Source organism: Onychostoma macrolepis, chromosome 05 (genome assembly GCF_012432095.1).
Source record: "Onychostoma macrolepis isolate SWU-2019 chromosome 05, ASM1243209v1, whole genome shotgun sequence".
In the NCBI taxonomy this organism is placed as follows: Eukaryota; Metazoa; Chordata; class Actinopteri; order Cypriniformes; family Cyprinidae; genus Onychostoma; species Onychostoma macrolepis.
In genome coordinates, this window is record NC_081159.1 from 45,781,167 (window position 1) to 45,795,507 (window position 14,341).

At 41.2% G+C, this 14,341-nt stretch overlaps 1 protein-coding gene across 2 annotated transcripts; it reads left to right on the forward strand.

The window, feature by feature from the left end:
- Nucleotides 1-77: 77 nt before the first annotated feature.
- LOC131541691 (MOB kinase activator 3B) lies at nucleotides 78-13,174 on the forward strand. Of its 2 annotated transcripts, none has more exons than XM_058777612.1 (4): nucleotides 78-190; nucleotides 6,080-6,548; nucleotides 11,915-12,117; nucleotides 12,513-13,174. In XM_058777612.1, exons 2-4 carry the CDS (start codon nucleotides 6,131-6,133, stop codon nucleotides 12,540-12,542), a joined length of 651 nt encoding a protein of 216 aa, XP_058633595.1. In that variant the 5' UTR covers nucleotides 78-190; nucleotides 6,080-6,130; the 3' UTR covers nucleotides 12,543-13,174. The 2 variants fall into 2 exon arrangements, with proteins under 2 accessions (XP_058633595.1, XP_058633594.1); XM_058777611.1 differs by having other exon boundaries at nucleotides 189-324.
- Nucleotides 13,175-14,341: the final 1,167 nt, after the last annotated feature.

Consider the following 14,341-nt stretch of genomic DNA (forward strand, 5'->3'; position numbering starts at 1 on the left):
GCTCCAACCCTAATCAAACACACCTGGACCAGCTCATCAAGCTCTTCAGGATCACTAGAAAGCTGCAGCAGGTGTGTTTGATTAGGGGTGGAGCTCAACTCTGCAGGACAGTGGCCCTCCAGGACCGAGGTTGACCACCCCTGCTGTAGATGTTATAGATCAGAGAGAGCTGTGATGAATGTGATCCGCGGTGAGTCTGTGTGACCGCTAGATGGCGCCACTGCTCACTTATTCTTAAAATCACACGCATTTGAGTTCGTTAGAGCGGGACTCTCTCTCCCCACACACACACACACACACACTCTCTCTCGGAGCAGCAGCTCGGTAAGTGTTACTCAACCTTTTCTCGGATTTTCACAAACTTCAGGTATGATGATACAGTATCAGTCGGTTGGTGTCGGGTCAGCGAGGATCTGGATTACTCGAGAGTCGAGTGTGAATGCGTTCTGTATTATGTGATTATCCGAAGCTACAGGAGATACATCGCGACTTTTCTTTCGAGATACAAAACCTTTAAAGAACATTTCTTCATTGATAATAACGATTCAGCTTTTTGCCTCACACAGAAGTGTAAATATAACTCCAGTAACAAGTCTTTGTGATGTAAGAACTCCATTAATTAGTTAAAGACGCCGAGTCACTGTGTAGAGTGGCTTGTATGCAGCTTTTGCATTAGTCAGGTGAGTTTTGTTCCTTCGGTTTAGTGTGTTAATTCATAACTAGAGGAAGAGTTTAGAACAAAACCGACTGGATTCTTGTATTGCAGTGAGACCACAGTGAGCTTTACAGCAGACTATCAGATGATGAGCAGAGCACAGGACCTGATAGAGACCAGCTCTTCTCAAATGACTGGTCACCACTCAACAAATGATCTCTGGCCTTTTCTGGTCAGATCGCAGACAGAAGAGAAAAATCAGTGCTAAATGCAGTGGTTTGTGTGATTATTGTCTGTCAACTACTGAAAAAGAAGAGTTAGAAACGCTCATACTGTAAAGACAGTGTTTTTGTTCAAGTCAAGTCACCATTATTTATATAGTGTCTTTAACAATAGGCCTACAAATTGTGTCAAAGCAGCTTTACAGTATCAAATAGGAAAATACTGTGTCAATAATACAAAAGCCCTGCTAAAAAAACAATAGAAGCCCAATAGAAACCATCACAGAAATTCTAATGGTTTCCATGAAAATAGCATTATAAACCATTAGCTTTTTGCAGTAAAAAAGTGTGTTTTGGGCATTTTTCCAACAGGATTTAACATCCCACCGATAGAATCCATCACATACCAGTACACACCATTATAGTTTCCATTAAATCCATTACATGTTCTGTTGTGTTTTGGGCAGGGTTCTGCTGGTTTTCCAGCAGGGAGGACGATCGTAAACAGCAGTTCAGTCGGTGTACTCCGTAGAATCTGTGTACCCAGCAATAAAAGTTACTAATAATCGTTCTTGTTAATCTTGTACTGGTCGCTGCTTGATGTTGAATGTAAAATGTGGGTCAAGCCGGTGGAGAAGCACTGAAACGGGCGTAATGTTCGTGAAGCGAGGCGTGTTTTGACACGCGTGTGTGATGCTGTACACAAGCCTCTTCATGAATCACTATCAGACCTTTTCTGATCTTTTTCTCCTAGAAAACAAGTACTGACCGTTATAGAACACCTTTTCAGACAGTATTATGCTATATTTCCTTTCCTTGATCCTGTTCACCAGGAAGAGATCTGGGCAGGAATTATGAACCTGATCAGATGTGAAGGTGTGAACTGATAAAACACACCTTGACTGGATTGAAAGCATTACTGTAGGACAGATTGAATGTTTATTACTCGCTGAATTTTTTTGTATCCACAGCAATTAAAACGAGATGGATCTAATTGTGGATTCTGTGATTTTGATTAGATTTTATTTTGATAATTTTTTCTGCAGTGACTCCGATCACAAGAATGTGTGGTTCGTTATCTGTCCTGTGAGAAAACTAGGGCACATGAGAGTTAAACATTGACTCATTGGTAACGTGTATAAAACAGGCCAAACCCAGCCTCCGCCTGCGTGTTTTAAAGCGAAGCAGCACTTCGCTCAGTGTTTTCTGTCTCAGAACGGTTTCGTTCACACTGAATAAATGAAGTCAACTCACTGACTTAAGTTTTCTTAGTTAAGAACATTGGAGCTCTTAATTTTGAACTCTCAAAGTGCATTAGATATAGGGCTGTGCGATATGACGGTTTATGATCGTGGACGATAAAAATGTCTCCATGATCTGCTTTTGAAGAAATATTGTAGTATCGTGGTATACTGTACATGGCCACATGCATTCACATCAGTGTTGACTCCGCGGTGGAGTTACTCACGGGACACGGCACTTACTCGCAGTCACAAAACTACATTATTTGCAGGATTACTGAACTAAGTTATCTTTTGCGCTAATACTGTAAAAACACACAGGGTTTACATATAGACTCGGTTATGCGTAAAATGAAAGTAAACCGGTGAGAGAAAATCGGATGCGTGCCTGTATATTAGATGCGGAAAAAAATACTGTGGAAGCCACTGTTTGGTTTTCCACGTTCCTCAAAATAACATTTATGTTCAGCACAAGAAAGAAACTCATTCAGATTTAAAACCACTTTTGAGTGAGTAAATGGTGGAATAAAAATAAAACACTATGACAGACAGATGACAGAATTTTTATTTTTGGGTAAACTATTCCTTTAACGTTAATAAAACAACAAAACACAGAGAAAAATCACTCTCTATTCCTGACTGAAGAACTTTAATACAGTTGCTTTAGGAATAAGTTTATATAGTGTTTTATTTTTATATTTCTTCATTCAATATCTTGAATGCTCATGCTAAATACACCTATTGTACCTGAAAATAAAGCATTGTTTTATTTGTATATTATGTGTAGTTGTAATATGTATCTTTGTTCTTATGTTTTTAATAACAAAAATAAAATAATGACAGATTTTTTTATCTTTGCCCACTTTGGCCTAAATATCTGCCATTCTTTTTATTTTACTTTTTATTTTGTTACCTTGAAAGGCTTTGTCCTTTATAATAGGGAAATTAGTTTGGCTGTAATGCTCGGACAACTTGCAAAATAGTAAAACCAACATGACATAGAATCGTGAATCGGGATATTTCTAAAAAATAATTGTGATATGATATGGTTTCCATATCGCCCACCTCTAATTAGATAGAATAATTTAACTTTAAAATGTACAAAATTCTCTTTTTTTTTTTTTTCAAATATTGCAATAAATATCGTATCGTGGACTTCATATCGTGATAAGGAATGGTGTCGTGAGATTTTGATATCGTTACATCCCTAGCGATCGGTTCATGAAGCTCAAGTGTGGGGATGTGTCTGTTCCTCTCAGAAATGAGCACCGTAACCCAAACCGCTTTGATCAGACCTGGGTCGCACGACTCCTGCCGTGAGCGTTTTAGGATTGCAACCACGTGAGATTTCATTTGTGCAACAGAGATGTCAAATCCAATACAACCTCGAGGTGTATTTGAAAAGTAAATACTCTGAACCCTTCACATCACACCTCATGACATCCAGCTTTGTCTCTTGGTTTGGATCTCATTTTAGATGGATGTTTTACAGGGTGTTAAATCTGTCGACTAGCATGTGCGCTGGAGAATCTCTTCAGAATCATTAAGCATTAAGAAGTATTAGAGATTTCTTAATGCACTTTTAGATATTGGTTCTTAACAAATTTTCCTTTTGGCATCTTCATTTTTAAGGCCCTATATACGGTTCAGTTCCAGAGTGCCTGAGTGCCGTAAATATTCTTTTTCCAAAGTTTGCATGCTTATAACTCAAGAAGTATTAACGATATCACAATATATTTTTAGATTCTAGTTCTTAATAAACTTTTCTTTTAGAATCTTCATTTTCAAGCCCCTGTCTCATTCATTCCCAGAGATACGGTGATCTCCGTGAGGCTCCATCTTCAGATTGTTGAACATGCAAACTGGAAAAAGAAAAAAAGAAAAATTGAAAAGTGCTCTTTTACCCATTTTTGAATGGTCACCATTGGCAAATAATGCAACAAATATTGCTAAAGTCAACAGATTTTACTAACAGGTCTACCGATCTCTGTGTAAAAATGACATTATGATGCTGCCATAATCCTCCTGTAATCTGGCCATTCTGACCTCCCTCTACAAAATAGTGAATTACTCGGTAAATATTCATCCAAGACATTTAATATTTTGGCTTCCATCAGTATACATGTTTATCTTTCTTCAGAAAAAAATATTAGCAAAATAAAAAATTTAGAAGTTTCTGAAAAGTGGTTGATTTGACATGGAATGACCCTATAGTGTTTAGGATTATATCTCAGTACTAATCAATACATTGTATTTATGGGAATAATGTAGTGATCAAAACAAATGAAAAATTCACAAATGAAAGCTCTTATATTTGAGCTTGTCTGGGTCCCAGCTCTGCTCACTCACAATGCTTTCTGCACACTACTGAGGGAGGAACATCTCCGTATCTAGGGCTGCAACAAATGATTATTTTGATAGTCGATTAATCGAACGATGATTAGAATGATTAATCGTCGATTATCCCACTGATTAATCAGTAGACTGTTTGATTATTCAGCTTTTGCAACTAGTTAAAATATTAAGTTACACACATTCTAACATAAATAAAGGTCACTTCAGCTTTAGAAAAGCATATTATGTAATTACAATTATTATACAATTAATTGGTAACACTTTACAATAAGGTTCATTAGTTAACATTAGTAAACATGAACTAAGAATGAACAATACTTCTACAGCATTTATTAATCTTAATGTTAATTTCAGCATTTACTAATGCATTTATAGAAATCACAAGTTGTGTTTTGTAACATTGGTAAATGCACTGTGAACTAACGAACAAACAATGAATAACTGTATTTTTATTAACCAACATTAACGAAGATTAATAGTTAAATGTAATAAATGCATTGTTCATTGATGTTAATTAATACATTAATGTTAACAAATTATACCTTATTGTAAAGTGTTACCAATTCATTATACAAATAGATGTATTTGGCACAAAATGAGACACTGTCTCACCATTTAATTAGCTACATGAAAAAGTAACGCATCGTTCTGCTTAACATCTCCTTTTGTACGTGATAAGAATCAAAATACAGGTAAGTGATGAGATGCTTTGGATAAACTATTTGATTCACAACATAATGTCTTAAAATACCGTATAGGGTTATGATGACCAAAACAGTCCTGAGCTAGATCAAGCTTTGATTTCTGTAAACCAAACTATCTTTTTAATTAAATATTTTTTCCCCGCTAATAAACACATTTTATCATTAGCTCGCTCCACACTGGAGAGCTGCTTTAGAACAGAAAATCAAGATTTAATTCTAACTGAAAGCGACACTGACTCTGGTTTTTCATGTTTAATACCGTAAAGCTGCTTGATTTAAGGCTATCTATTGCATAAAGTACTGTATAAATAAACATGTGAGCGGACTTTACTGGAGTAACGTTACTGAACTGCAGAGCTCATGCAAACATCCACATCGTTGTAATCGGATGCATTTTTATCTGCTGCTTTCACACTGCTGCCAGTTTTTGTTGTTTATTTTGTTACTGAGAGGAAAGCGCGCAATATATATATTTACAAATTCATCAAACGCCGCTCCGCTTCGGGTGTCTTCTTCTCTTGAACTGCATCCGGGAGAGCTGAATTACAGTCTTGCGCTACAGCGCCGCGCTGGTCGAACCGCAGTATTGCAGGCTCTTGCATTAGGTCATGTGAGATCAGACGATTACTCGACGACAAAAATATTTGTCGACAAGTTTTTATTGTCGACGTTGTCGATAATGTCGACTAATCGTTGCAGCCCTATCCGTATCCACTACTTTGTCTGCAACGTTAATTTCAAGCTATTAAGCAGAAGCACCTCTAGATCGATGGGTGTTTAAGATCACGAGAAACACAAAATTCTATCAAATGTGGCCAAATGTTTGCGTAACCGTGAGTGTTTGTTAGTCTAAACAGATGCGTGTGAGGGCCGGTTCTGACCCGCGGCTCGTTTGTGTTTCAGGAGAGCATGTCATAACGCAGAGGACCATCTCCTCTCCACCTGTGACCCGTCATGTCCATCGCTCTCAAACAGGTGTTCAACAAGGACAAGACGTTCCGGCCCAAGCGGCGGTTCGAGCCGGGCACGCAGCGCTTCGAGCTGCACAAGCGGGCGCAGGCGTCTCTGAGCTCGGGGCTGGATCTGAGAGCGGCGGTCAAGCTGCCGCAGGGCGAGGATCTGAGCGACTGGGTGGCTGTGCACATGGTCGACTTCTTCAACCGCATCAACCTCATCTACGGGACGGTGTGCGAGTTCTGCACGGAGAAGAGCTGCCCGGTGATGTCCGGCGGCCCACGGTTCGAGTACCGATGGCAGGACGAGCACAAGTACAAGAAGCCCACGCCGCTGCCGGCGCCGCAGTACATGAACCTGCTGATGGACTGGATCGAGATGCAGATCAACAACGAGGACATCTTCCCCACCAGCATCGGTCAGTGTTCCCGTCCCATCAGCATCACTCAAATATTCTAAATGTGACCCTGCAGCACAGAAGCAGTCATAAGCAGCACAGCTATATCTGTAGCAATAGCCAACAATACATTGTATGGGTCACAATTATACATTTCTCTTTTATGACAAAAATCATTAGGATATTAAGTAAAGATCATGTTCCATGAAGATATTTTGTAAGTTTCCTACCGTAAATATATCAAAACTTAATTTCTGATTAGTAATATGCATTGCTAAGAACTTCATTTGAACAACTTTAAAGGTGATTTTCTCAATATTTAGATTTTTTTGCTCCCTCAGATTCCAGATTTTCAAATAGTTGTATCTCAGACAAATATTGTCCAACAAACCATACATCAATGGAAAGATTATTTATTCAGATGATGTATACATTTTTTAAAAAAAAAAGTTTTTCTTTACCGTTATGACTGGTTTTGTGGTCCAGGGTCACAAATACAGCTTCTGACTATGTTTGGTTTGCTTAATAATGTTGCTGAAATTGCAGATTTTCAGAAATGAGTGTTGCTCTGTGTTCTGCTGCTGGTCTTCAGCTGTAGTTCTGGGGATTCTCTCAAGAGAAAGATTTTAATAGAGTTGCATTCATAACAATAAACTTCATATTTTCAAAGTTTAACGAAGCCATTTGTGAAACAGCCGCTGTAAGACCGGTCAGTTCTCTTCTGCATGCAGCACATCTGGATTTTGCTGGACAGCGTGTCTAAATCACTCCTGATTCAGAGAAACTGGTCGTCTTGTAGTTTTCTGCCTGGTGACGGATTTAAGTTTCAGTTATTTGTAATGATCTCTGTCTTTTTGGGCCGTTAATCGTCAAATCCTCTGTAAACACTGCATGATGCTAAACGCCTCACAGATAACCCCAGCTCATGTCAACTGATTCTGACTTTGATTTGTATGTGACCAGATGTGGTTGTTAACCATGTAATCAGTCCATTCATTTCCATTGAGTTTTCCATTGCCTTTCTTTGGAGATAGTGCCCCTGTGTGTAACCCTCTCTGTGATCATAAACCCAGCGCTGTCGTTCATCACAGCGAGAGGCCGGGAGATCTCGCTCTCAGGAACACAATCCCCGGCACGCTGTCAATAATTCAAGGCCATCAGATCAGCTCTCGCCGTAACCGTGATCCGCGGCACTCTTCACTCCTGCTCTGCTTTGAGATGCTCTCACAGCGCTGCTTTACTGACGTGACCGATATCGCTGTCTCTGTGGGACGCTGTGGTTTTATGGCATCTCTCTCAGTGTCTCCGTTCATTCACTTCAGTGTTAAATTTGACTTGTGATGTTTAGACCTGCTGTAGGTCGTACAGTACATACTATAACCAGTTAGTTATCTGTTTAGTTCCAGCTAGGGCTGGGCGATAAATCGATTTTATCGATTAACTCGAATGTGTAGTTTACGTCGATTTGTTTGAATGAAAATCGGTTTTCTCTTTAACGTCCGCCGACGCTCCCCCACCCCCACCCCCACTGCGTGTAGGCCTACTGCGGAATGCGAATCCCTTAAAGCAGTGTTACTCATTGCGCAGCTCACGAGACTCTTGCGGCTCGCCAAGCTTTAATTTGTGGCTCGCATGGCAGTAAATAATACGATGATATGAGCAAAACAGAGATTTCATAAAAACAAGCAGGGCTATAACATAACCCATTAAAAAAAAACCTCACACCGTGTCTACACCGGTCGTGAGTGTCACGGTGCGATCAGGGCTTTATGATTTCCGCGATTCGGAAAACGTGGCGGAATCTAGTTATAAAAACAGAATTTACTGTATAACCCGGAATGTCATTGAATTTGTCAAAGTTTGGATGAAAAATCAAAAGTAGGTCATTACACTTAAATCAAATCGCGATATGAACTAGTATCTGTAAATGTTAAGCTGCAAAAATACCATTTAAATATGAATCCTGCGTGTCTAGTAATGAATGAATGCACAGACGCTCAGTTTTGTTTACTACACATACCGAAGCATTTCAGCGTCTGCAGTCTCGCCAAATGAGGTCATAAATACATGAACAACAGTCAGTGTCTGCTCTATTACAAATATATATTTTTTTAAATACCCAAAACAGCGGGATTACAAGATGGAAATATAGACTAGAAAGATATTTACACTTGCTCTGCCCTTACATCCATGACATTGACTCACTGTGGAGAATAAATACAAGATGGGAGGAAAGTGTATATTTCTTTCCCTCGCAGTTTTATCATTGGGTGATCATCATACTGTATATTCAATTGCGGGATTCAAGGAGTTTGATTGCTTTTTAGTTTCACTTTCACTTTCGAGATTGGCGACCGCACGTCTGTGTTTATACTATGGAGCGGCAGTATTTACCACACATTTTACAAGATTAGATGTTTGTCAGTTTTGCTCATGATCTGCAAATCATTCTTCATCGTCCTGAGTCATCTCTCCTTACTCTGTTTATGTGGTAAGTGACATTTTATGTACTGTAATGTAACTGTAACAGGCAATCGTTATTCTTTTCCTTGCCTTTCTGAATATGGATTCACGCTTCGGGCACCCCCCCCTAACCCCCACGATGTCATCCTCCATCGTTTATCAGAACTACCTCCTATCTACTGAATAGTAAGATGTTAAACTTGTGTTTAAAAAGAACTTGGATCAGATTTAGAATAGATTTAAATCATAAATCGGATTTTTTGTGAAAAAATCTGGGATTTTTATTTTAGGCCATATCGCCCGGCCCTAGTTCCAGTGATTTCTGATTTGATCAATAGTGTTTGGAAATGAGTTTTCCATATTTCAAATTTTTCATGGAGGGTTTTTTTTTTTTTTTTCAGTTTGTTCCTTCCAGTTGTTCAAACATTGGTTTCTATTAACTTTTTCTCAGTCATTGTTAGTTGATTTTGAATATATTGTGCTTTTTTGTGTAATTTTAATGTTTCACATTAAAGTGGTAATTCTCTATTATTCGGGTGTCCGTGTTTCTGATTGGTCAGCACTCTGAGGCACTGGCACATTGCTTAAAGTCTTGATCAAACCATTTTTAAATCATTTTTGTAAGTGTAATTTTTGTCCAGCTTCTGTTTTCAGCTTTGACTGTTCAGCGGTTCTGTCCCCGCTCGATTGAGCTGCTGTAGTGTGATCCAGAAAGTTCTCCAGCAGTGTTTGTATTGTTCGGCTGCTTGTTTTCTGCTTCGCCTCTGCTCTGCAGCTCCGGGACGCTGAAGCTGGAATATATGTGGCACGTGTGAAGAAGCTTTACGATGCGAGCAGTTGTTTATGGAGTTCTAGCCAGATCCCACACGGGCCGGTGTTGGGTCTCAGTGGTTTGACACGCGTGGTTTTTGTGAGGGTGGGATTGGGAACGTCTCTCATACAGAGAAGTGTCAGGACATGTCTCTCAGTTTGAGGAAGATCCATCGCATTCGACATCCTGTGACTGTTTTGGGGCTCGTTTGCTTTTCTATAAGGCTACTGGATTGTAAATATACATGTATGTCACGTGTTGTGATCGGGCGCATGCAGGCCTCGCTCGAGTACCAGATTCACCATCTTCAGATGAACATTTCAGTCGTCTGCTTTAAGCGATTGTTCTTTTTTTTACGTAGAGTCAGAAGTGTCATGAAGAGAGTAAAGGCCAGTGTTTTCTGAAGTGATATGGAGCTTTCAGAAGAAAATGAGAACATCGGAGTGTCACTTCCCCTTCACTAGCGGCTAGAATTATTATTACTGTGCAGCTCCTCGGCGTCTGCGGCCCAGAGAACCGCCGGCTGCTAGTTCAGAACGTGAAAGTTCATCGAGCTGCAGCATGTAAACGTTCACAGCACTTTGTTTTTCAGGCCGTATTATGAGCAGATTAAGAGGCTGATGACCTGCAGTAACTGACCCACGCTCCCCGACCCATCACATGACTGAGAGCCTGAACCGGTCAGCAGCTCGGCTTATCCTGCGCTGACCAGGCTTTCGGATATCATCATGCTGTGGATAATTGAATTACACAGCCGTATATAACAGCGAGCGACGGGTCACGCCATCTGTGCTACTGTACACATACTGTACAGCAGCTTTAACCTGACCGGTCGTTCCGAGTCCAGTGCTTTGGACTGATGAATATACGGCTTGAACGTGAAATCTGTGGTTGAGTGAAACGAGGCTGTTTCCAGCTGAGAGAACCGTGGGTTTCCGTGTTGTTCAGCGCTTCTGTGATCCAGAGGAAAGAGATCTGAATGCTGCTGCACGGTCTGAAAACAAGGAGCGTTTCATTCGGCCGTGAGCAGAACATAATGAGCTTTTGTTAGGAAACAAAGGCACTAATTCAGTGTCACAAACACACAAACTCACGTACGCTTACACAACAGCCACATGTGCAGTCTTTCCACACATACACAAGCATTATTCTGCATATCAATAACTACTTCATGATTAGTATTTACTTAAAAAATGATGCAAATGCAAGATTTATTCCTGCTGTTTTCCATTCAGACTCTCGTCCATCATAAACAGCGCGCTCAGCAGATCCTCCACAAAGGGCTTTTTCATTTTTGCTTGGTTTTTTCAGGTCATCTGCTGTAGAGAAGGACACTTCCTGTAGGTGTTCAGGTGACTTCCTGTTTTTACAGAGCTTGTGATATTCTTAAGCGGTCAGTTTTGCTGTTCTAGCAGCGCTTATTGCAGGGAATTACAGACATTATACATTCACTGTGTTCACGACATTCATACGTGTCAGATCAAACATACTGACCGACATACTGTGTGTGTGTGTGTGTGTGTGTGTGTGTGTGTGTGTGTGTGTGTGTGTGTGTGAGAGAGTGTGTGAGAGTGTGTGAGAGAGTGTGTGAGAGAGTGTGTGTGTGTGTGAGAGAGTGTGTGAGTGTGTGTGTGAGAGAGTGTGTGTGAGAGTGTGTGTGTGAGAGAGAGTGTGTGTGTGTGTGTGTGAGAGAGTGTGTGTGTGTGTGTGAGTGTGTGTGTGAGAGTGTGTGTGTGTGTGTGTGAGAGTGTGTGTGTGTGTGTGTGAGTGTGTGTGTGTGTGTGAGAGTGTGTGTGTGTGTGAGAGAGTGTGTGTGTGTGTGTGTGTGTGTGTGTGTGTGTGTGTGTGTGAGAGTGTGTGTGTGTGTGAGAGTGTGTGTGTGTGTGAGAGTGTGTGTGAGTGTGTGTGTGTGAGTGTGTGTGTGTGTGTGTGTGTGTGATTGTCACTGTTATTGAGATTGCTGTGGAGCAGACTAGTGAAGGTTCAGATGATGTTTGTGTTTAGTTCCTGTGATTGTTTAACTAGTCCTCTGGTTATGAGACGTTTCCGCCACTTCCTCTGTTTTCTGTTTGTTCTTCTACATTCACTCTTCCTCTGTGTTTTGGTCTTTCAGGAATTCCCTTCCCGAAGAACTTCATCCAGATCTGTAAGAAGATGGTGTGTCGTCTCTTCCGTGTGTTCGTGCACGTCTACATCCATCACTTCGACCGGATCCTCCTGATGGGAGCCGAGGCGCACGTCAACACCTGCTACAAACACTTCTACTACTTCGCCACCGAACTCAACCTGATCGAGCGCAAGGAGCTGGAGCCGCTGGTGAGGACACAACCGTATAATCAAGCATCATTTTACTTCCTTCTGAGAAGGAAATGGACTGAATGTGCAGTCGTGAATAATGTTGCTTTCTCGTCACGTTCTTGATGCTGATTGTTTTGATGCTGTATGACTTTCTTTCTTCTGTGAAGCACAGCGAGATGTTCACACAGAAAGTGAGCAGGAGCTAAAAAAAGAAAAGCAGTCTATTCCAGGTCTTCTGAAGATGCTTTGTGCTGGAACAGACACTGACTCGAGCTGTCTTGCTGTGAAGTCTTGTGTGTTCATCAGATGAGAGAAAGTCACAGATTTGTAAACCGTAATGACAGAACGAATCATTAACCCTTCAGTGTGTGTGTGATATTGCACTAATGTGATTCTCTCTCTGGGTATTTCAGAAAGAAATGACCTCTAGAATGTGTTTGTGAGCGTTTCCAAACACACACCTGAGAGGCTTTTCTCAGGAGCTTTAATCTGTGAGCTGGTCGTTGCCGTGGAGATGAGGTCATCACCGAGGAGCCTGTGACATCATCACTGGACTCTAGGGCTGACGGTGAGCGGCGCCATCTAGCGGTGAGGCGTAACCCAACCATCAGAGGTCACTCGATCACCAGTCGTGTTTCGTCCAGACATCCGCTCAAAGCCACACTAGAAGTGGACACCTTCATTTTAACATTCAGCTCTGTGAGGTCTGGACGAGCTGCTTTCATTCATCTCCATGTCCTTTTATTTCTGTTTGTGTTGCACTGAACCGAGTTTTAGTCACTGGATCATTTGAAGAAACGTCTCGCTGTCGTCTGAATCTGCTCCGTTCAGCCTCGGACGGTAGTTCTGTGAGGTCTGCTGGTCTTCGGTGGAGAGAGTTGAAGTGAAATGTTCTGCACTGATTCTGTTCAGATCTCTAGTTTGCATCCCGTTACTAAACCACTAAAGTTAAACCGTTTAATTGGTGTTGTGTGAGTTCTGATTTCAGGCTCTCGTCCATCATTTTTGTTTGAGACTTGAGTGTCCTGCCCTTGTAAATTTCATAAATAACGCAATAAAGAATATTTTGATTGTATTTAACTGTATCGCTCCCAACATTTATGAGAACATATAGCTGAAATATTTGATTACAAAGGTTTTTTCAGAAATGTGATTAACTTCATGCGCTGCTGTTTGTAATACTTCTGCACATCCTTGCATTGAAATCTGGTTACTGTCTCTGCAGAGTATCTCTAGTCGACTTGATGAAGCCACTCTTGTGGCCTGTAAGCTCTTTATCACTCGCACTTACCTTGATTGCATGAAACCTGTAAGTCTGGAGGTTCTTAAACGCTGCAATCTTAATTCCGCGCCGGATTAGACGCAGATCTGGTGTTTCTGCTCGCTTTAATCTCAGATTTGTGAGCTGAGGCTGATATAAGAGACAGCGATCGCGTCTGCTTCTCAGTTCTGCGCCGGAGCTCCAGATGAACACGTTTGTGCTCCTCGTTCTTCATCATGACACAGACTGGCTTGGGTTTCACTGCTGTTAGTCAGATGTCTCTCTCAGGTCTGTCTGCTGGAGCGTGAGGGCTTCATCATGAGTGAGAAGGCGTCCTCGTCCGGGCCGCCGCTGTGTGTGCAGCTCTTCTCCGCCGTGGCGCTGGTGTGTTTCGGGCTCTACTGCATCGTCAAAGGAGTTTCCTTCGGCCTCTTCAACTGGTGGTACATCCTGGGCGCCGCCTGCCTGCTGGCCACCGCCTTCGCTGCCTTCCGCGTCTACGAGGTGTGTGTGATCATGGCTCAGAGGGAGACGGCCGAGGGAGAGCCGTGAGGAACGACCCGCACGTCAGGAGCCAGTCTTCATGTGGAGTCCATGAAGAGACGTGTGTTCTGCTGTTACAGGTCAAACGAGTGACGTGTAGAACAATATATTTAGTGTCTTTTACAGCTTAAATGTTCACAATGCAAGTGACAATTCTCTGCCATAATGCTTAATGATTACGAGCACTTTTCACTATTATATCACAAAACATCTTTGAAAGATGTTGGAAAAAGTTTAAGGGAAAAATTAATTGTGCAAAAATATGAATTGGCTGTGTCCAGAAAATATTATGTGACATCAGTAAATTAAATCAGTTTTTAATAATCTTTTTAGGGTAGTGAAATCCTTTACCAAAACTAATGCAAAAGTAACCTTAGTGTTTTTTAATGATTAAATCCTGTGCTTGTTGGCAGAGTTATGGGTCGTAGATGTCAGTGT

Bases quoted from the DNA above. Each gene is read 5' to 3' on its own strand.
- LOC131541691 (XM_058777612.1), top strand. From the start codon at position 6,131: ATGTCCATCGCTCTCAAACAGGTGTTCAACAAGGACAAGACGTTCCGG. The intron at 6,549-11,914 runs GTCAGTGTTCCC...TTGGTCTTTCAG, and splicing joins CATCTTCCCCACCAGCATCG to GAATTCCCTTCCCGAAGAAC. The intron at 12,118-12,512 runs GTGAGGACACAA...TGGGTATTTCAG, and splicing joins GCAAGGAGCTGGAGCCGCTG to AAAGAAATGACCTCTAGAAT.